The 24664-nt window shown below is 34.5% G+C and overlaps 1 protein-coding gene across 1 annotated transcript in view; it reads right to left on the bottom strand.

Moving 5' to 3' along the window:
• The window catches only part of LOC143249400 (zinc finger protein basonuclin-2-like), a 71799-nt gene that overhangs the window by 28606 nt on the left and 18529 nt on the right, over positions 1 to 24664 (bottom strand). Inside the window, exon 2 of the mRNA XM_076499191.1 lies at positions 12335 to 12437. Coding sequence (XP_076355306.1) covers positions 12335 to 12437 — 103 coding nt within the window. The remainder of the gene's footprint in view (positions 1 to 12334; positions 12438 to 24664) is intronic.

The following is a 24664-nucleotide window of genomic DNA, read 5'->3' as shown; positions in this document are numbered from 1 at the left end:
CACACCAGAAAAATGTTTTCTCTAATGGAAATTGACTGGCAAAAAATGGCCAGTGCATACAACAAAGTAAACGCTGTTACTAAAGGAACTGTACACATATTACTATCACATTAATGTTAGGGCAAGGTTTGAATATGCTCAACTGCTTAGGTAATGTTAATGTTATTCAAGAAATTTAGGCTTAACTCTCACTGAAAAATTATATTTCCTATTTTTCTTAGATCAAATGCTGCTTTTTTAAATATGTTAGTATGGTAAGGATATGCATAAGGAAAGTGAGAAGCTCAAAGGTTTAATGTAGAATTTTATCACGTAGAATAATGATACTTCCATAAAAGATTTAAGATAAGATAGTTGATTGAGGAAAGAATTATGTTTTGATTATGGTAAGAATCTTTTGCAAATTTCCATATTTGAAGGAATGATGAGTGTATCCTTTCAATTTGACGGGAACAGCTGTAGAGAATAACTTAATCACTGGAGTTTTTTGTGAGCTTTTTTCATCTCTGCTAACCTCGTCAGCTTGTTAACGTGTCTTACAAGTCCATGTGCGTACAAAACATTAATAATAAAATGATGTTTTTCGTGTTTGATAAGCTGTGACATCTAACAAAACTATTTAACGTCTAAAGACTTTCTTTCAGGAATTTGGTAGTTTCAATCTGAATGTCTAATACAAAAAACGAGCAAAACGGTCAAAAGAGAGGCTGAAGTCATTTCTAGCATAAAACTCTCAAAAAGATCTGGCCACCACCTAAACAGCTACTCTGGACTGTATAGCGGCAGAATGGATTGTTATAGCTTGAACGTTTCCATAGTTGAAAGTGTAGAACGTGTTTAGTGGAATATCGCGGTTCGAACATTGAACCTTCCGATACGTGGTCGACACGCTAAGAAAGTTTTACGAATAAAGATTTATGAAATTATAGCTCATCATTTACGAACATATCATAAGTTATTCCAAACTGATAACGTTTTACTATAAAACATCTAATACTTGCAAATAGCTCAAGAAAGACGGTAGTAAATATGTTGAGCAGCAAGTAGAAACAAAGTTAGGAACATCTGAAAATACAAAAATAGTTAAAACAATAGCTTTAATGTATTTTTTCCCAACACGACTATTTTAACTAATTTGTTGTAGCTTGACATTGAGTTATTTTTTTAAAAAGGAGGCATTTCTGAGTATAAAAGAATTACGATAACAAACAAAGGGAGCCACGAAACCATGATTGACATAAGCTGATTGTTGGTTATTGTATAAGGTTACCGGAGACTCCCACACAGGTAATAACAAACAAATTTCATAGTCTCTCTTGTGCTTGTAGCTCGTGGACGGATTACACACGTTGAAGAACGTAGGCCAAAACACTGGTCACGAACGAATGAAAAACTTCGAGCTTACTTGCCATCTCTGTTATTTAGCAGTAACGTTTATTTGCGTACTGGCCTTACTTGTAGATATACAAGTTTCACCTATGTTGAATTACTCGTAACCAGCAACTTGTATGTGAAATACGTCGAATATTCAGAAATTTAAATTAAAAATGTATAACTAGCACACCTACGTACTAACATCATGAAGGCAGTACTACTGCACAAAGGCTTACCGATATACAATATAAATATTATTATATTATAGCAGGATTTAAAATCTAGAAGCTCCGACGACGACTATATTAATTTTGATTTATTAAAGATAACTAACGTAATCGCTGTGCGATAAGTGAATTACGGGAATATTAATGCTTTATCTTGGCCGAGGTGTTCGCCACATTAACCTTCTCGTTTTTATAGTAAAAGTAATGTATTGTAAAGCGAGTGAAACATTGTATACGATCAAACACTACTGACACTATTATAATTCCAAGAAATAGTCAACCTTAAACAGGAGGAATTCTTGGAAATGGAAGGACCTGCAACACGTACTCTGTTAACTCTCGTAGGTGTGTATTATACCAAGAAAGCGATGACTATTATATAAGAACTGCCTGTTGGTATAGGTAACACAAAACATGTCAGTTTCTGCTGTTCAGATAAACTTCTTAAGGTTAATTTTCAGAATTTCATGATAAATTATAGTACATACGCAAAGCATATAAATCAAACAGTTAATAAACTTATATTCTATGTGCTGTATTCACCAGTTATACGAGAGCCCAGAAAGAGCGGGAAAAGTTATTACAATATTTTTACATGTACATCCAACATGATCACACCGCTCAATGTTGTTCACTCTAAATAAATAAACATGGACAGAGTGAGGCCACTGCACAATTGAAACATAATAATATAAAATAATTATGGGTATCTATACCACCAATAACAATTAAGAAAAAACAATAAATCAGATAAAATCGAATACTGAAACCTTTCTACAAAAGTAAGCTTAGGTAACCATGTTAACATGTACAGACACTTTGCTCTCACCCTGTATATATCTATCGAATGTAATGTAATAAGTAGTTTATAAGCTATTTAAAAATACACACAACTCGAAAGTACTATTATATTATTACGGGTAGCATAATACAGTTACTATAGATTCGCCCCCTGCTAGTGCAGCGGTATGTCTCCGGATTTATAACGCTAAAATCAGGGGTTCGATTCCCCTCAGTGGGCTGAGTAGACAGCCTTATGGGGCTTTGCTATAATAAACGCAAACAAACAAGCTGTAGATTCATATATCAGATAAGAAGAAGACAAGAATAAATGCACTACAGAAACTAACATGTATATTTATCTTTGAAACCATGAAGAATTTATGGGATTATCCGACAGAAAAAGCTGGTTGCTTGTAAAAATAACACAATTCTCGTACTTATGTTTTAATTTAGACTTTAACTCTTACAATAGTATCTTTTGCTTTTAACTTCACTTACAATTCTTATTTTCGTTTGCATTTAACGTTTCTATTTGTAGTTTTTTTTTAGTCTCATTTTCGGCCCGGCATGGCCAGGCGTGTTAAGGCGTGCGACTCGTAATCTGAGAGTCGCGGATTCACATCCCATCGCGCCAAACATGCTCGCCCTTTCAGCCGTAGGGGCGTTATAATGTTACAATCAATACCACTATTCATTGGTAAAAGAGTATTCCAAGAGTTGGCGGTGGTGATAACTAGCTGCCTTCCCTCTAGTCTTACACTGCTAAATTAGGGAAGGCTAGCACAGATAGCCCTCGAGTAGCTTTGTGCGAAATTCAAAAAACATTAGTCCCATTTTCACATCTTTACTGTTTAGCGTTGTTATAGATTGTCTTTTCTGTTTAATATATTTTTAATGCTGGTTTATTTTTATTTTTCGTGTCATGGTCAGGTGGGTTAAGGCGTTCGACTCGTAATCTGAGGGTCGCGGGTTCAAATCCCCGTCGCACCAAACATACTCGCCCTTTCAGCCGTGGGAGCGTTATAATGTGACAATCAATCCCACTATTCATTGGTAAAAGAGTATCCCAAGAGTTGGCGGTGGGTGGTGATAACTAGCTGCCTTCCCTCTAGTCTTACACTGCTAAATTACTGACGGCTAGCGCAGATAGCCCTCTTGTAGCTTTGCGCGAAATTCAAAACAAACAAACAAACCTTTTTGTGTCTTTTCTCCATATTCTCACACTTCTCTTTCATTATCACCTTCCATGTGTTTTATTTACTGGTGAGAAGTTCACTACTCTGGAATTGTTTGTTTGTTTCAGAAATTCGCGCGAAGCTACGTGAAGTGTCAGGTTTTTATAAGGTCGTATTTTTTACAATAGGTGTTTGTGACATTTTGGCAATAAATTTCAACAATAAACAAATGGCACACTATCCATTTGTTTTAAAATAATACGTATTCAAAACAAGCCAAACAATACCGCATTTGAAATATTGCGTGCAGCATTGTGTTTCTCACCTTAGGAAAGACGTTTAATTATTGAAAAGGGTTCAGAGAAGGGTTAGCAGAATGGTATTTGGGATGAAGATGTTGAAATCTCTCAAATATTTTTATCTTAAAAAACGAATAGTTAGGGGAGATCCAACTGATGTGCTTAAAATTGTAAATGAACTTTACAATGTTGATGCATCATCTTTTTCATACTTAACAATGTTGTTGTTTTGAGTTAAGCACAAAGCTACACAATGGGCTATCTGTATTCTGCCCACCACGGGTATCGAAACTTGGATTTAAGCGTTGTAAGTCCGCAGACATACCGCTGAGCCACTAGGGGCATTTAACTGTGAGAATAATAGAAATACAGGGTAGGAGTCATTTTCAGCTAAGGCAGTTTTATTTTTCGAACAGGATGGTTGACCTTTAGAATGAATTGACTTCGAACATTGTGGAGGCAGTACATTTAAGCGAGTTTAAGATAAATCTTGATAAGTATATAAATGATAAGGACTGGCTTTAAGATTTCTTAGAAATCTATTTATCAATAGTTTTAGTTTAGTTTAGAGGATGGAACAGCCAAGATGGACCAATAGGTCCTATATTATCCTAAAATGTTGTTGTGTTATGTACAAAATTTCGAGTTGTAATAAATAGTTCTCTCATTAAACGTTCACACAGGCTGTTTCATTTGAGAAAGCAGATTGTTCTTTTCTGTCTCTGTTGTTACAATACAAGTTGTAAAACTTACTTCAAATTCACCATTATTACTGTTGGTTACCACGGTTGTATCCAGTGCTTTAAGTAACTGTTTCTTTTTCGTCAAAGTCCAAAAGGTCAGGTTTAGTTACTTTAGAACAACCTGTGACAATACAAGTACTTCTTCCTTATCTCTGTTGTTACAACACAAGCTGTGATACTTTCATTTCAGAAATGGCCTACTGCGGCTAAACGGACAATCATCCAATCTAACTTCACTTTTTTACTTACTTCACTTACTAGCTTTCTGTTTCAGCACGCATTTATAACACGCGACAGCATAATATAAAAAAATCTAGCCCTCTAGTAACAATAATATTAAATGTAACGAGAAGAATTTCGTAGCTTTGAGTAAGATGGTGACAAAAGTGTTACAAAAGCTTACTACAACAGTCAATCTGATTATACAACGTACGACTCATACAAAGTTATGTAACGAAACTTGTTATAACTATCGCTTTTAAACTCTTGGTATGAAAACGTAATGATCATTAAATATTAAATCACTAAAGAAACTAAATAATAACTTTTAAACTGAACAATCTTGTATATTCAACACTGTGCATGGCCATCCTTAATTTTGAACTGATAGACCAGAGAGAAGGTAGGCTAGGTAATTGATAGCAATCACCACTAATTCTTGGGCTGCTGTAATTGTATAGTGGAATTTGATTTCGCTTTTATAATACTTCAATGATCCCGAAGTGGAGTTTATTAATTTGCTACAACAAAATGTGAAACGAGAAACCCAAATTTCATAATTCAGCACATGAACTGCTAGGACATATCCAGACATATCTAAAAGAACTAGATGAGAAGAGACACCAAATAACGCAAGGACCTCCAAAGAGTTAAGTTAGCATAGATGATATAATTAGTGTATCACTTTGCTTTATTGTAAACCAGGATAAGTGAGTTGCATACAAATGAGTGGTAAACACAGAATCTGTAAAGAGGATTCTGTGAGGAATGACAGAGTTGCAGCAAAACAGAGAGAGCTCACAGCTTCTCACCTGATTTAGAGCCACCCGTCAAACCAAATATGGAAGGATGATTGATTTAAGCTAAAATGCAGCCCATAACAACTGAAGTCTGATAAAATAACGAAACTTTATGTGGCAACATGAGTTTTTCCAAGTTCAAAACACATAGAAATAAGGCGCTCTCTTGTGAAAGAGACTTGTTTGATTAATATTTCAAGTAAAATAAAGTGGCCTACACGTATGAGCAACATTGATAGTTGACGAAAAGGTTGTTTAGTCCAAAACCAAATAAGGCAAGCGTTAATCTACCTTTCGCTGTTCAAAATTTTACAAACATAGCCAGTAAAAACAATGGGTCTGTAGGTAGAAAGAAACTTTGGACCTTTCTTTGGTGCTCCCCAGTGGTACAGCGGTATGTAGTAGGAGATTGACGGTATAGCAAATTATAATTTACATTAATTATCTGACTTGTGCTTTTGTGGCTAAGAAGTCAGGGAAATAGGTGGAGGTGCTGTAATAGGGAAAAGCACTCCACTCATACCCGTACAATGAGATGGGATGTATATTTCCATTCCCGTTAAGTCTTGTTCCAAATTACTTTGGAATTAATGGTGGGAGGGATATTTAAAGTAAATTTAATCCAAGATTTCTTCTGGCTTTTACACCTAATCTGTGGGGCATGAGCACAAATCACCTGACAGACGACGTAGTTGGTGAGAGTAAAATAACTGAAAGATATCTGAGGTGTTTTCTGAACTTTTGTGTTCCCAAGTTTTCAGGGGTCTACCATGGGAAAAGACAAAATGAAAATAAACTTAAAATAATTGGTAAGTGTAGTAATTACCTCCAAAAAGTCGTTAACAGGTGGCAGGTGAAAGGTTCTAGTCTGGGATACGAACCAATACCTTACGTTTGGCCGAAGATTTGTTTTGTTTTTGCTATTTATTTTGTTATATTAAAACAGTTCAAACATTGAATCAGTTTGAGAGCGAAATGTTTTTATTAGAACAATATGTTTGTAAGGGTCAATGAACACGAATTGTTAATATATATTTCTGCCCACCTTTATTATGAGAAAAAGGAAAGAAAACATGAGAAAAAATAGTTTTCCTTTAACATTGACTACACAACTGGTTATATTTTTAAAGTTGATTTATTTCGAGTTACTAACAGGAGTGTCAGTCACTTTGTTCTTTGTATCCAAAGGCGTCCCTAGATAAAAAATTGTTTTAACGCAAAGCTGACAATATCGGCAACTGAGTTTGCATCTGGAGTACTAGAACTACAAGTTGTTACGTTTATCACTGAGATATTCATGAACAAGAGAAATAAATTATCTATTTGTCTATAAGATATATACAGAGCTGTTCTGAAAACTGTTCACTCAACGGATTCTTCTAGTCTACTGATAATATTTAATTTTATAATTTCACTTTTACGTGCTTTTCACATTTCTAGAAAGTGTGAACATTTATTAGTGGTCATCACTTAAGATCACATGGCTTTTTGACAAACAGTAAGTTCAGTAACGAATAAAGAAATTTAACTGAAAAAGCTTAAAAGTCTACAATTAGTTGCATTATGTATTATTACCAGCTGAATTCTTGGCGACAGTATCTATACCATTAGGAAACAAAAGTCCATGTGTGTGTTTGTCTATACCTGATGAACCGTTGGGCCAACTGTCATCGAATCTGGATTGTAAACTTAAGGCCCCACAGGAATGGCATACGAGGGGCTGACGTTTGGAGCTGACTCACCTATGTGATCTCTTTAGCCCATATATTTCCCTCGTTCTTCAAATGGTACACCAGTTAGTTTTGTTTTTTTTTGGTTTAATTTTCAACATGAATGGATCTTCATAAATTATTGTCTGTAGGTGCGACTACCGTCTAATTATTATATCAGTAGCTTTATAGGCTGTTTGATTATTGAACTTTGGGCTTAAAAAAAAAAGATTCTTACTGAGAGTCAGTTTATAAACCTATCTGTTACAACGTGCGTGTGATGCTACCATGACCAAAAATTACAAGTTAACACCATGTGAAAAAGCATTTTCGGTTTCTCTGAATAAAGAAAGACCTTCGACACTGTAGATTGCTACAAATACAGATATGTAGAAAAACTAGCTGCGTGGAGCAACGAAAAGAAAGAATTGGAAGAAAGCTTTCTTAGCAGCTGACGACCATGTTCTGAAACGTATGAGTCCACAGAATAGTCGACTATCGTCCATAAATTTCAAAAGCATGACAGAAAACCTCTTGGGTCAATGTTATTGCACGCACCATCCGGTCTCATTTGTGTTCAGCTGGTTTTGTAACAAGATGGTTAAGAAGGAAAGCCTTTTTCATCAATAAAATGAGGCTTAACTGGGCCAAGGAGCATGGTGACTGGACTGAAGTAATGTACAACATTGTGATCTTCGCAGACGAACTAAAATTCAACCAACACGCGTGTGATGGAAAGCACATTTTGCAACGTCAATGTAGAAAATAATTTCATCGTGCATGTTTGAATATAAATATGGGTTAGATGACACGACGAGGCATCTCTGACTAGGGTATAAGTCACCTTTACTTTGTGAAAAGCACTGTCAAACTCGATTCCGTTAAAGTCAACGGTTCGGAACCACTTTGGTGGAGCTGACTAGTGTATATACCAAGATAACTCTACTCTTTGTCATAGGGCTAAAAAGGTTGGCAGTATTCATGAATTCTACACAGTAGACGTGATGTGATGTAAAGAAGAAATTTCACTCTATACGTATTGAAGAAACATCTTAGGTCATTGATTCGAGTGAAGGACTATCTTTGAAAGGACAGGGTAAAGACACTACGTTAACAAGACAACAATCCAGATCTCAATTCTATTGACAACTGTTGGAAGGTATTGGTAACAGAGAAGAAACCGAGAAACACCTTGGATCTGCAGGACGCTATAATCACGAACTCATCCCGTGCTTACATTCACTCCATCATGCACTCTACGCTACAGCGATGTCAAACAGTTATCAAGCAGAAGAAGCCCAATCATGTGCTACAACAAAAATAGATTTTGTGACTACATTTTGTCAATCAAAGAAGTGGCGTTAGCTTTAACTATATGTTTTCTTACCCAAATAATATTTTCGTAATTGCCAAGTATTTGTTGATCATCTGCAGTAATGCGTTTGTCAAGATTGGCTTGTTAATAAAGATGCATATATTTGTTCGGATGACTAAATATGATTCAGCTCACATTATACAATGTCCATTATTGACGTACATTAGTTCTGACACTTCCACAACGCACAGTCTCATAAAACAGTACAGGAAACATAAAAAAGCGTGAAAGAAAACGGGTGATGCAATATTTCTTCCACCAATGTATGTTTGATAAAAATTATTTTTACTCAACAATGTTATCGTAGATGGGTGGATTTATGAATTAATGTTTATTTCTTGTAAAATTATAAGTAAATAAAAATAACACTGAAGGTGTAAGTACAGCTGACTTATCATATTATCTGTACGTACAACTTAACCTTGAAACATAATTCCAAACGGAATTACTTCACATTCAAACATGCATTTTGTTTATGCACTAAGAAGAAAGATGTAGCATACCGCATAAACTCAAAACATACCACATAAACTCAAAATGAAAAGTAAAAACGCCTAAGTATACACAGTAGAGGAGATGTAATAAATAATACATCCCAAGAATAAATAAATTTTGTGTGTTTGTTTAGTAAAACTACATTGGGTTATCTGATGAGTCTACAGCGGAGAATCAGACCTCTGATTTTAGCGTTAAGTCCTTAAATTTACCACTGTCCTATCATGAGACAAATACATTTGAAACGAAAGTTATTGCCCATCTAGTGAATTTGTATCAGGCAATTACGACAATAAACAAAACCTGTTACCAAAAGTGCAATACGCTGTTATGCATATTTCACCTTGAGGTGTAACAATCATATACGATACGATGCCAGTGAACAAAAACCAATATACGAGCAAACTGAATAAAGACTTTAGAAGAAAGTATTATGTATCTCATATCTACACCACTCTTCCCTTATTGCACATATAGAAAGATTTTAATACGTTATCTATAAAGCTGAGGCACAAAATAGGTTATCAAGCATTTCACATAAGACACCCTCATCTGTGTAGAACAAACAATACGCATCACGTAAAACACATGATAGTATTAATATATCAACCATTAAGTAGCAAATTATATTGTTACATGGACACTCGAATAAAACCGGTCATCATCCACAAACACAAAGAGACAGTTGTAAAAAGCTGATTCTGACTTATCAGAATCGTAGGACACCTTTACTGAAACTGCATCAGATGTTCACAGCTGTAATTGGATGTTATTATGGCATACATAAACCAATTATCCAGGGAGATATTCTGTAAACACAAAAACACAAAAACACACACAAAATGGTATCAATAACATATTAATTAGAACAAGGATACGTGGAACAATACAGCTTTTATACATTAGATGCACTTCACCCTACAAGTCGATTACAGTTGCAAACTCGGAGAGAATTTGGAACCACATCCAACTCTGTTCTCATACTGGCAAGACACATGTGGAAGTGTGGTTTCAAAAGACGAGATATTGGAGAACAAATCGATTTCCACATCTTGTGGAATTGTGCTATTAATATCACACACCATCAGAACCTTACATCAGCGTAATGAATAATAAGACCGTTTTCACTGCGCTAAACTGATCGACATATTCCTTGAAGATGGGATTGACCGAATGCAGTTTTCTTCATGTTCACAAGGCTTCAATCCAATCAAGAATGTACAAGAGTATTTTGTCACATCCTTCTAAAGTAACGCCTCAGATGTGAAAGCAGCACTTTCAGAGATATATCCGAGGATACCTTAGGACTACGCCATCACGTTATATCGGTACTAGATTTACTTGTGGTCAAATTTCATATTAAAATGATATAACTTTATATATAAATGTAAAATCACCTTTATTGTTTATTTATTTAAAGCCACACAAATGATTATCAGGTGTTTGGTTTGAGAAAAAATGAGTCTGGTTCGCGCAAAGCTACGTGAATATTATCTGCGCTAGCCGTCCCTAATGAAAGACTAAAGAGAATGCAACTATTCAATTCATCACCACTCACCGCCAATTCTTGGACTACATTGGACTACATCTTGGACGATCATTGAGATTGATCGTCGCGTTATAACGTTTTAAGATTGAAAGGGCGAGTATGTTTGTTGAGATCGGCATATTTCGAGTCGCGAACCCCAAGCACCTCCTCATGTAAGCCCCAAAACAATGAGATAAAAAGACGAATGGCGATCTTATAACAGTTGTTTTGTCTAGTGGTGGATAAAATATTACAATGCTCCAAACTTTTAAGGATATATTCCAATTATACTTTAACTGTTGGCTGCAGTGTGAATATAAGTAATTACACATACACAATAAAGAGTGAACCCACTTGCCTAGGGTGTTTCATTACTCCATTTTGCTGTGGTCTTTTAATTAAAACGCCTCCCAGCGGCACAGTGGTATTATTTGCGAACTGATGCTGTTAGAAATTCGGTTTCGATACCGTGGTGGGCAGAGCGCATATAGCCTTTTGTGTAGCTTAATAACAAACAAACTTAATTTAAAAGAAATTATAATATTTATTGTATGAAAGACAATAGTTTAATAAATCTTGCATGTTTGATTTTAATCTCGGATAGAAGAAGATAAATAGGACTTTAAAAAGTATAATACACATAATGAACAAATTAATTTTTATTATGATGTTATTATTACATTTTACAATATTGGATTAAATAACCCCAATAATCGAAATCAATCGGATTTGAAATATGTATTTTTTAACCCGATTTAATAGTGTTGTTTGTTTGCTTTGAATTTAGCACAAAGCTATACGAGAGCTATCTGCGCTAGCCGTCCCTAATTTAGCAGTGTAAGACTAGAGAGGTGGCAGATCGCCATCACCATCTACCGCCCACTCTTGAGCTACTCTTTTACCAATGAATAGTGGGATTGGTCGTCACTGTATAACGCCACCACGACTGAAAGGACGAGAATGTTTGGTGTGACGAGGATTCGAACCCGCGATCCTCAGATTACGAGTTGAGTGCCTCAATCACCTGGCCGTTAATTGTGTTGGCTGAAGTGTATTTAACGTCTCTCTGTGTGAATACGTATACATATAACACACCTTTCGAACTCTTGAGTTTGATTTCTTTTGAATTCCGCGTGAAACTATACAAGGGTTATCTGAACTAACTGTCCCTAATTAAGCAGTGAGAGACAAGATGGAAGGCAGCTAGTCATCACCAAATACCACCAGCTTTTGGGCTACCATTTTACAAACGAATAGTGGGATTGACCAATGCCTCCACGACGAGCATGTTTAGTGAGACAGAGATTCGAATCCATGACTCTCGGGCTGAGAGTCAAGCGCTCTAACCACATCGCCATGTCGAACTCTTGAGCTCCGAAATGAAATCTGTTATCAAAGGTATACCTTGTCTCTAAACGTAGGTGAGTAGAAATAAAGGATTAACAACTTTACTTATTGTTTGTCAATGACTTCTATTCATGTAGGTCATGTGAAACTGACAACATATTACGAAATGTTCCAAGAATGTATATATATAAATGAAACAAAAGAAAAAACAATCTTGTTGAATAACGACAATTAAAAAAGAGGGGTAGTTCTCCACTTACCGTGAAACGCCCAGCCATGAGAACAGGTGTTACAAATCCGCTGATAAAGTGTGCCTGGATTGAAAGCATCACATGAACAGTTGACCATTGTGCATCGAATTGGCTGAATGAGGAAAAAAAGTCAATTTAAGTTTATATTACGTGGCGTTAGTTTATTAACCAATCCCAAAATAATATGTAACTAGTTTCTACTAAAACAGCAGAGAAAACATACAATGCGTCACGTTAGTTTAGCAATTATTCCTACCCAAAACAATAAATATACACACAGAATCATGTATACCGGAATTCTCTGTTAATGTTCAAAACTTTCACATTATATAATTATTATTCCTAATTCGTAATAAATTGTTTTTTTTTCTTAGAATGGCTATTAACTCTTTGAAACTAAGCCTCCTCGTCCGAACTTTTATAATCTGATGTAAAGTTTTGATTCTATTGGAAATTATCTTACATTAATAATGATTAATCTATGTAAATACAATTTATATTATGAAAAATGTTTAGAATAGGTTGTTGTCTTGACAAATCCATAAAAGTTTAATTGTAGTATAACATCTAAAAGTTTTCATGCCTTTCTTCATCCAAACATAATTGATGTGATCCAAATTCAACAGTTTGTGGCCATAGAATTGGATGATTTACCCACAACTAATGCTAATAAATCACCACTTGCATCACAGAGAGCAGTTACATGAAATTTTAAGTAGAATCACTGTCTGTACCAAACAAAGGTATGAAGGATAGCTAAGCTTTTTGAATTAGAAACATTAATAAATATTCACAAACTGGTTTAATCACTACGTGAAATGATTGAATGACACACATTTGGTCACTTTTGTGGTCTCCAGGCATGTTATGGAGAGTAGTGATTTTTCACTTCTGCAATTAATCCAGTTAAAATTAAATTACTATTAAACTATTATTAAACGTACTAACAGCATATCAGGTATTAATGAAAATTACGATAATAAAAAGTTTTGATTATTACTGTTTCAATAAAGGAAATTATTTTATGACCATCAAGAAATTCTTTCACACCTTCTAACCAATCATATAATAAAACAAACAACTAACAGATACCAAAGATAGTGTTACTGGCTTAAATCTAAAAAAGTAAGCTATGTAGTGTAAACAGATGAATATTGACATTCTATAATAGTGCTGACATGTGCAAGGAAGTGGAACGCATAATAACTTACAGTGTTTACCGCCTAAAATAGTCTAAGTAAAATCAGGTAATATTCAAGTGTAACTTTGCATCCAGTGGTATAGTAGGTGTGGAGACGAAGGATATGCTTGATATAGGAGTGATATCTACTGCAGTATACATATTTATAACAAAAAAGGCTTATCGCCAACTTTCTCCAGTTTCATGATCCGCTAACAAAAGTAAAACTAATGACGTTTGTTTATACCAAAAATAGATGGTGCTTTAGACAGAGACATGCTGAAGGCTGATTATAGCTTTTTACTTACAGTTTTTACACTGAGAAATGATATACTTTAAACAGGTACGACGTTTCGATTGTCAATGCGATCATTCTCAAGTATAAGATTGATATATCTTATCTGTTTAAAAACAACGACATTCTTCCTTACTGTAATAGCTATAAATTGTAACAAAAACATTTGTTTTAAGCACAAAGATACACAAATAACTTTCTATGCTCCTCAGGGTTATCGAAACCTAAACTTTAGCATTATAAGCTCCCAGACTCACCACTAAGCCACCAAAAGGCAACAGTTTTAATGTAACGCCGTTTTAATGATGTGATAATTGATGTCACGAGATCACCCAGAGTGATTATTCCGAAAATTGTTTTGAGAAAATTTGTACCCCTGATGGATCAGCGACAAGTTTACAAACATACAAAAATGGAATCTGGAATTTGAAATTCTACGCTGAAATAATCAATCATACGAGTAAATAACTTTATAGAAGTTGTGCTCAGTTTATATTTCATTGTACCTTAACATAGACGTAATCGAAATATTGGTATGAAATAACTATTTCTATATTGAAGTTTAAAGTTGTTGCCTTTAATAAAAGTGCTGGACTGTGGGTGAAACTGAAACTTGATAAATAATGAAACAAATAAACACACGATTTTCCATATAACATCCTTGGATGATGAAGGATGTTTATTTTATTCGCAACGTTCTGCCACATTTACTTAGCATCATTAGGTAAACAACAAAAACTGAGGCTAAAAAATTAATTTTAAAAGAAAAGTCATTTGAAAATGTGTAACAATAGTTATATACAAGCATATCACTAAGCAATCGCAAACTTAATAAAGTAATTTATTAGTGAAGTAAACCAGACACCGAAACATAAAAGTCACGATGTAAATAAAATGTTGTTTACAAATTATTTCTAAATACTCTTATTAAGACCCTCCTCCCCTGGTTGCGAAAACCGACACAAGTTTAGTAAAAAGGTTAGAGCCGAAAAACGGATTGGAGGAGACAAACTAGGTAACAGTAATCCAATAATTCAATCTAAGTAAGCTTTTTCTTCTGATTGAAAAAATATACAAAAATATACTCATAAGTGAAATCTGTAAAATTCATTGCCAGGAACATAAACATAAATAAAGGAGACTGTGGCGTTTGTTGATGCAACTTACCTTTGGAGTCGACCCGACATGGCTAGGTGGGTTAAGGCGTTCGACTCGTAATCTGAAGGTCGCAAGTTCGAATTCCCATTACACCAAACATGCTCGTCCTTTCAGCTATGTGACGATCAATCCCACTATTCTTTGGTAAAAAAAGTAGCCCAAGAGTTGGCGGTGGGTGGTGATGACTAGCTGCCTTCCCTCTATTCTTACACTGCAAAATTAGGGACGGCTGGCACAAACAGCCCTCGTGTAGCTTTGCGCGAAATTCAAAAACAAAAAACAACAAACCTTTGGATTCATGCTTGAATAAAACAAATCATATCAACTGGAACCAAAAAATGATGCTGAAAGTGGAGAAAGAATATTAATGAGAAGGGCAAGTGGTGTGAAAGGTCAAAATTGAATTAGATTAGAATAAAGCAAGGTGTATGATACTGATTCGGGAAAAGATGGAAACGATGAACCCTCTAAAACCATTACTGCTATATACAGCTGTATCTTTTTCCATACTTAATGAATTTCAAATCTGAAAAAAAAGGTTATAGATAGTGAAGTGAAGTAGATTATTTCTACCACTCCTGGGACATAATATTTCAAACTTTAGCGTGATTCCTAAAGATGTTGGGTTTTCGTAACCGGGCTCTTAAATGACAAAAATAGTCTTCCAAATAATTACCGCTGAAATAAAATATATTCCCCCAAAATAGGTTTTGAAAACAACTCATTACCTCTTTATTGTAAGCTTAAGGTGGGTAATTTATACTTAATGTTTTTTTCATGTAACGGAAACCATGAAAACACAGAAATGTTTTGGTTTAGTTTGAACATTTTGCAGTGCGCTATTTGCTATATGGAATTAGTATTGCGTAAACAAGACCAATAGGTTTTCTCACCCGTAACTCAGATTATCGATTACTTTTTCCCAGTGTTTGATGATGCAGTGCGCAGGTGTGTTTATGATGCAAGTTAGCAGTATAGCATTCAATTATTAAGGTCAGCCAGTATTATTATACATAATATGGATATTTAACTACTTTCTGACACTGTCATCTTGCATAAAAATCGGTTCGTAATAATTGCGAATAAAATAAACATCCTTCATCATCCAAGAATGTTATATGGAAAATCGTGTGTTTATTTGTTTCATTATTTATCAGGTTTCAGTTCCACCCACAGTCCAGCACTTTTATTAAAGGAAACAACTTTAAACTTCAATATAGAAATAGTTATTTCATACCAATATTTCGATTAACGTAGAACAATCCAGAAAAAGATACCTAATATTTAACACAAAACATATCAATAAAAATACTAGAATCAAAGATTTGTACAATCAAGACCTTTAAAGATAATGTCATAAATCATCGCATTGTGGAATAAAAGACATCTTCCAAACATTTCGTTAGATACAGAAATGCTTTTAAGGTCGTTTTCAAAACCAGTAATTTTAGTAACCAAACATATAAGTGTAAAAATTTTGTATTGTTGATATTTAGTAAAATATTGGGCATAAAGTGTCTACTAATCGTATTATCATGTCAAATATATAAAAATTCCACAGATACTTTACTAGATATAGAAATGTTAACACACTGGATAACAGTGCCATTTTAATAATCAATGACGTGCACAGTTATTCATAACGATTTCGTTTCAATTTCACGCGAAGCTACTCCAAGGCTATCTGTGCTAGTCGTTCCTAATTTAGTAGTGTAAGGCTAGAGGGAAGGCAGCTAGTCATCACCACCCATCGCCACCTCTTGGGCTACTCTTTTACCAAAGAATAGTGGGATTGATCGTCACATTATAACGTACCCATGGCTGAAAGGGCGAGCTTTTTTGGTATGACGGGGTTGAATACCCACGACCCTCGGATGGCGAGACGAGTGCCTTAACCACCTAGCTATGTCGGGCCTCTTCATAACGATCCCCGTAATAATATACATTAGCTTGTCAGGTTTCCCGCGTCTTTAGTTGGAATTAATGGTTTTTACCTTTCATATTATGTCTGATCTTGAAAAATTAGACAAACTAACATGGTTAAAATAAAAGCATTAACACTATTTCTATTCACCAGATGGCACTTTAAATCCGTTAATAATGTGCAACATAAAATTTTGTTGAGAAAAAAGAATACTTAAGAATCAAGCAACAACTGTTTGAAACAAAAAGACAAGTAACTGTTTAATAGCCGTGAAGCATTGGAAGTCAATATATCTAATGTATGTACAAAAATAACTTTAAGCAGTAGAATTTTTTTTTCATCAAGGATTTTAACTTAAAAGTGTGTGATGTAACATTTCAGGTGCGTCTTTTGTCTTGCATAACTTCAAGTAATAACCGCGGAGACCTTACTTCAGTGCCCCGTCAGTGACACAGCGGTAAGTTTGTGGACTTACAACGCAAGAAACCGGCTTTCGATACCCGTGAAGAGTTATTTATATGTGGAAAATAAAAACGCGAATGCAATTGGTGCCCTTTCAGCCTGAAAGTAAAAATGTTTAATATGTAGCTTGACTATTATTCATCGTTGGCTTGATATAAACAAAACCATTATTTAATTTCTTTCTTACAACTTCTTTTTTAACTGAATTGGAATAGTTTATGAGAAAGATGGTATAGTTAATTACAGTAAATGTCTGAAACATGCGGTTAAAAGTGCAGTAAAAATTTGGTTTAAGTTTATGATTTTTTCATCGCGTTATTTCCGAATGGCATTTTCGAGAAGAAATAATAATAATCAAACACGTCATAAAACGAGAAAGTGTTCGTACAGGAATTAGCCAAATTTGTTTAAGGAGTTAAGTTACGTTTACGTTAGAAAGTTTATGCGAGTGCAAAATTTATGGAAAAAAAATATCGGTAAAACAGTTTCCAGAAGATTATTGTTTAAATAAATTTCGAGTGTAAAACATTTGTGAGATAAACGGAAATTATTTATTTTCACAGTATTATGGAAATCTCGAAAATGACGAATTGCAAAAGTTATACGAAATGTGTGCTGAAAAAAAGCACAGTTTAGGTGGTATATTCAAGTTTAGGATAGAATTTGTGCTTTATTCAAGTCTGTCATTGCCATGGATGCACACACACGTTTTCCTCTAGACCATTGACATGTGAGTTAGGAATTTTATATCACTGTAGAGAAAGGGTATTCCCCTTCAAAGGTTCGAAAGGTTACCAGTTTCAAGTTTCAGATAAGTCATGAAATAGCAAAACACGAGCCATTTTGTTTTTACTTGTGTATCTAAAAATAAATTTAGCATAGAGATAGTTGTTTATCTAGAAATGTTACAAAAATATTGTTTTAAAATCTACTTGCAATGGATGTAGGTCGTTTTAACAGCGTTAAGATATTTCTAGAAAGATGTCCACGTTTGACGTTATATAAATCATAGATGCTTTTAGTATTGTTTGTTTTTTAATTTCGCGCAAAGTTACAAGAGGCCTATCTGCGCTAGCCGTATCCAATTTATGAGTGTAAGACTAGAGGGAAGGCAGCTAGTCATCACCACCCACCGCCAACTGTTGGGCTACTCTTGTATCAACGAATATTGGGATTGATGGTAACATTATAATGCCCCCACGGCTGAAAGGACGAGCATGTTTGGTTCGACGGGGATTCGAACGTGCGACCATGGGGGTGACGAAAAATATGTAGACAGGAGAAAACAAACGAGCTATTGGCCGGCATAGCCAGGTGGGTTAAGGCACTCGACTTGTAATATAAGGGTCGCAGGTTCGAATCCACTTCACACCAAACATGCTCGCTCTTTCAGCTGTGGGGACGTTATAATGTGACAGTCAATCCAACTATTCGTTGGTAAAAGAGTAGCCCAAGAGTTGGCGGTGGGTGGTGGTGACTAGCTGCCTTCCCTCTAGTCTTACACTGTTAAATTAGGGACGACTAGCGCAGATAGCCCTCGTGTAGCTTTGCGAGAAATTCGAAACAAAACGAAAAATAAATGAGCTGGTGGATCATGTGTTAATAACTAATTAAGCATGTAAAATTAAACGAAGAACGGGTAATCTGAGTTATTTTTACAAATTAACGTTTGTTTTCATATAACTGTATTTCCTTTACTTCAGACTCAAACAGGTTTTACATACATAAAAAGGAGCCAGACCAAAGTGCTGTTTGTAATGTGAGTACTCCTCGCGATGTCCAGGTAAATTTAAGGGCTTGTCCACGTTATTGGATAACGCAAAATGATTACAACACACGACAGAAAGCCGATCAAGAAATCAGATGACAGAGAAGTGAATATGAGACTCATGAAAGGAAATTGATCAGAAAACTCGGTAAGAAAAACCCGATAATCAGTCTTAACTAACATATTTAATGAAGGATAACTATCTTTGAGCAGGACTATTGAAAGAAATTTAAATTATAAAATCTAAGAATCAATCATGATTAATTAACAGAGTACCATAAAAGAAACTGAGGATGCTAACTAGTTAATACTTTAGGTTACAAAACAAGCTAGCCCTCTCAGTGGCACAGCGGTATATCCGTGGACTCCGACCACTAAAAACCGGGTTTCGATACCCATTGTATAGCTTTGTGCTTAATTCCAAACAATCAATCAAAATATGCTAACATGAAATGGCTGTTAAGGAAAAACAGAGTTCTTAAAAAAAATCATTTATTATGTCTGAGCATATTTCGAGCAAGTACGGTGTTCTTCCTCGGGTTATAAACTAGTAGCACGGGCAGAAGATATTGAAATTTTGAAACGTTGGTACTGATATATATACTTAATATAAACATTATGATGTAAAGCTTCAGCGTAACTCATATTATTTGCTGCTTTAAAAATATTATAAGGGTACCGACATTTAAAAAGTTAATTACGAAATTAAATTATGTGCGGTTTGTTTATTTTTTGCAATTCGCGCAAACATGCTGGAGAGCTATCTGCGCTAACCATTCCTAATTTAGATATGATTAACTATTTCTGTAGCATTTGAGTATATTATATATATTACATTTCAGGACGTAAAAGCTCTTGACATTAAATGAAAAGAATGAAAATTCGTTGCATACTTTACTTTCAAACAACTTTAGAATTACATACCAGAGAAAAGTAAGGTACTGTTGTAATTTTAATTGGCTCAGCGGCAACTCTGAAAACTATTTAATGTAAGAGAGAAAAAAATAAGAAAGTGAGTAAGACAAAGATAGACCGTGGTGTAGCTTTGTGCCTAAAAACAGACAAATAAACAAACAATGTGTTTGTTATCGATCGACTAGCGAGAAAATATTTGAAGTAAGTAACTTTCTTCTTTTCAGAATTTCTGTTGAAACGTTGTTCGTGAAGTCAGGGCTACTAATGAACGTAGCCTATAAACAACAATGTTGAAAAAAAGAAACTAAGTGCACGTTATTTTTAGTGAATAATCCAAAAGAACTTGCCCAACAATATATATTTTATAATAGCATAATAATAGGTTCAAGTTTCATTGGAAGCTACTGAGTATAACATATTTATAAAGCGTGTGCTTTAAAAATAAAAATAATGAGATAAAGGGTGTAGCTTTAAACTTGGTGTATCACATATATCTACGTCAGGGGTATATTTATAACAGATATGAAGAAAGCCATTTTATATTTTTGATACATTCCGTACGTTTTCATGATTTGTGATGTCTTCCATCACTTTCTAGAGACATTTTTCTTTTGTGTAAAAGAAACATTGTATAAAAAGGAATGTCAATATATATTGAAATACAGCTAAACCAAACCTTTAAAGCATATGATAATTGAAAGTTAGGTTTAATATTTAAATAAGTGAGATTACAAGTCGCTTAAAACCTTTTCCACTAAAATATTTAACGAAATTCACCTTATCAAGGAACGTTAGAGTCTAACTTTAAATATAGCAAATTTCAAAGTCAAAACGTTTCGCACAAGATTACGATGCGTTTTATAAGTTTTTATGCAAATAACATGTGAAACTAGAGTAACAAATTGCACGTTTATGCATAACTTACACATAATTTCATATGTGATTATAAACATATTCATAATTTTAATGTCGCCGGTTTCGACATTAAAATAAGGTTTCACATCCTTGTGAAATAACAGTTTAAACTACTGAGAGTCTGGCATGGCCAAAACATGTTTCTCCTATCAGCCGTTGGGGCGTATTACACCGATGGTCTATTCTACTATTCGTTGGTAAAAGAGCAGCCCAAGAATTAGCGGTGGGTGGTAATGAATAGCTGCCTTTCCTCTAGCCCTACACTGCTAAACTAGGGACGGTTAGCGTAGATAGCCCTCGTGTAGTTTTTCGTAAAATTAAAAGAACAAACAAATTACTAAGGAAATGTTTAGAAATATGTATAAGATCTAATATCAGCGGTGAGTATAAATAATTACCACCAACAAAATTTGTTTAATTAGTTTAAGTTTGATTTCTCACGTTTCCTAGGCAGACATTGTACTTGGACCACTGTTATACTGATACCTGCAGTCCTACAGAAAAAAAAATCATAAAAATGCCACAATTTTTAAAGGTTTAAAGACTACAGAATTACGTTTCAATCATTTACAAAATGAGCAAATATTCAACAGTTAAAAACATAGTTCACTGATGTCGGATATGAAGGAATGAGGTATGTAATATTACATTAATTGTGAAAATTCTTAAAAACGAGTGAGAACTAACATTCCCGCGTTAATACAAAATACGACAGCTATGAAAAGGCCAACATGAGAACCTCAATTATACTATTTTGATTCTCCCAAGAAATACCACTCGTTTACAAAGGTCAGATACTGACTGTATTACTTACAGATAGTTTCTGTAAGTAATACTCAGTACTTATCCATACAATACCAGTTCAGATATGAATGTAAAAATAAAAAATACCTGAAAATATTTCAATAATTTAATGACATTCATATTTTTAATAGATTCAAGTCCTCACCCTTTTCTAAATTAAACCTATAATTTCACGCTTGTAAATCGTAAGCGCACATAAGAAGGGAAACACAAATATTAGAACATTATTCGCATATAAGTGTTATTTTTCTTATGGTAATAGAAAGTTGGCACAGTTAACTTAATACAGAAGTCAAGCTGCTCTAAACTGAACACTAGTTGAATAAAACTAGACTTGACAAAAAACAAATTTTGTATCCATGATTGTCAGTTTATTATAAGCATTCAAAGTTTACCATGTACAAAGTAAACAACATGACCAACAAAAACTATCCAATGTGTATGAATATAATAAAAACAAGGAATAAACAACCACTATTGCAAACAAGGTTTGTAGCTACTGCGAACAAACGACTGTAATTATATACAATAAATTTAGAAAGTATATTATAATTAATAAGTTATCGATGCTCGAATGTCTTGTGTCAATTATTATTTAAAAATGTGTTTTATATACCACGTATATAACTTATTATCTATCGTCTTATAAGTACCTGTGTATACACATCTCGTATACAAGATAGAGTATTATCACCTCATCACACATTGGCTTGTTAAAAAGTTCGAAGAGAAAGCACATTGTGCAGCTGTGCGTTTACGCGAAACAAAAAAGAGAAAGCAAACAAAACAGTCAATAGGACAAGTACACAGCAAAATTAAAAACAAAAGCAGATGAAATATCTGAGGAAACTTCGAAACAATATATATTTAACACTATAAATATGGTTGAGCGATGCTAAGGAGTAATCAAAAACATAGAATTTTAGCTTACATACTATACATGATTTGTGAAAACTAAGCACTGTATTTGTGTAATAAATGTTAAGTTTTACACGTGTACGGACGAGATACAAGGATAAAAAAACCGTTGTTAAAAACTTAAGTAAAATAGAAAGTGTATTAATGAATTTTCTCTACAAGGAGATTCTTGAGCACTCATAATAAGTTAAACATGTTGTTGTTTTTTATCTGAAACCTTATTTTGATATGTTCTCCAAACAACATAAAATATTACTGACAAAAGTGTATGCCAATATGTGCTGTTAGAGAGCTCTCTTGGAGAAATATATATTCAAAAGCGGCTGGTATGGGTTGAGAAAATTTTATGTAGAAAAGCGAACAATGTTTCGACCGTCTTCAGTCAGCGTCAGGTTTATATAAAAAGAAAGAGGTAACTGACCAATAGTTGACCACAAACGTAGTTAATTTCAACGTATAAACAAACAAAAGCGCGTATCAAAATCCTTTTCTGGAAAAAACCTACCAATCAAAGCAAGGGTTTGGGGGATTATTTCCCTCCATATCTTTTATTCAATATAACTACCAGTGCTCTGCAGAACATCGAAATTACACACTCGTATTTTCGTATTTTTAACGTAAAACATATATCATTGGTCTATCTATGCCTAGCAATCTATCGAAATATACCAATAATTATTGCCATAATAATAAGAGCAAATTAATTTTGATAACCTTAATTTAGTGTACTTATCACGGAGTGAAACAAGTTGCTGGAATTATACATTTCATATTTATTTGTAATCAACAGTGTTAAGCAGTACCTAAAGTTTATAAACACAGACAATTAGAATAAATCGATATGTAAACTCAAAGAGAATCACCAGTTTTGAAAAAAAAATCAGATTAATAGTGGTAGAGAGCGTCAATTACAAAACAACATACGTTGTACAGTCGTTAAACTGTGGTCTTATGCAAAGAGAATCTGTAGAACACAATGAAAAATGGATATTCATTTTCTACCTAAAATAGCTCATTTATAAGGTTACAATTTCCCTAGCCTTTACTTTAAATTTAATTTTAATTTAATATTTCTGTAAGAATGATTAGTATTTCTGCCATAGTGCTGAGCTACATAACGAGCGATCCAAGGTCCAAGCCACGATGTACCTATGAACATCCTCCGCATTTTGAAATGTAAAGTTTTATAGATGTGACATTCAATACCACAATTCAGTTATGAGAAAATGTACGAATGTAGAGGTCGCTGACTTGTTCCTCTCCCTCTAGTCGACGGTCAGCTATTTCTGAATCTTAGATATTTCTGACTTGTTTGGTTAGTTCATATGTCCAATAAGATGATGCGCAAATTCAAAACATTAAATGAAGTTTGTTTGTTTTGAAACAAAGCTACACGAGGGTTATCTACGCTAGCTACTCTTGAGCTACTGTTTTACCAACGAAAAGTGGGATTGACTAACACATTATAACGCCCTCACGGCTGAAAGATCGAGCATGTTTGGCTTGACGAGAATTCGAACATGCGACCCTCGGATTACGAGTCGAATGCCTTAACCCACCTGGCCTTGCCGGGCCTGCTTTTAGTAAAATAGGGTTCAGACTTAATAATTTATTTTCAGAAAGGAAACATTTATAACGTTGTTCCCAAGACAGTTGCAGGGATGACAAAGGCTTTTGGCGTTACAAGCCTCGCAGACGTGCTTATAGGCCACCATGGAGGGAGGAGGTGTGGGTATTTGGCGGTCTGTAACCTGTCGATTTCGATGTATACCAAAGACGGTCAAACGGATCCGGATCTGATTACGGCGACACCTTAATTCGCTGGAACATGCTTGAGCTGAGTTGGAAATTATTTTCACTTTTATATAAACATAGTCGAACTTAAACAGACTTCTTTATCTTCGTTACCCGGGCGTAATCGGGCCAGATTCAAAACTCTTATCCGAACTCTTTCTCCAATATAAGACGTGCTACATTCAATGTAAACACCTCAAAACTAT

This window comes from Tachypleus tridentatus, chromosome 4 (genome assembly GCF_004210375.1).
Source record: "Tachypleus tridentatus isolate NWPU-2018 chromosome 4, ASM421037v1, whole genome shotgun sequence".
NCBI lineage: Eukaryota > Metazoa > Arthropoda > Merostomata > Xiphosura > Limulidae > Tachypleus > Tachypleus tridentatus.
The sequence above is the reverse complement of the archived record's forward strand: the minus strand, read 5'-3'. Positions and strand labels throughout refer to the sequence as shown.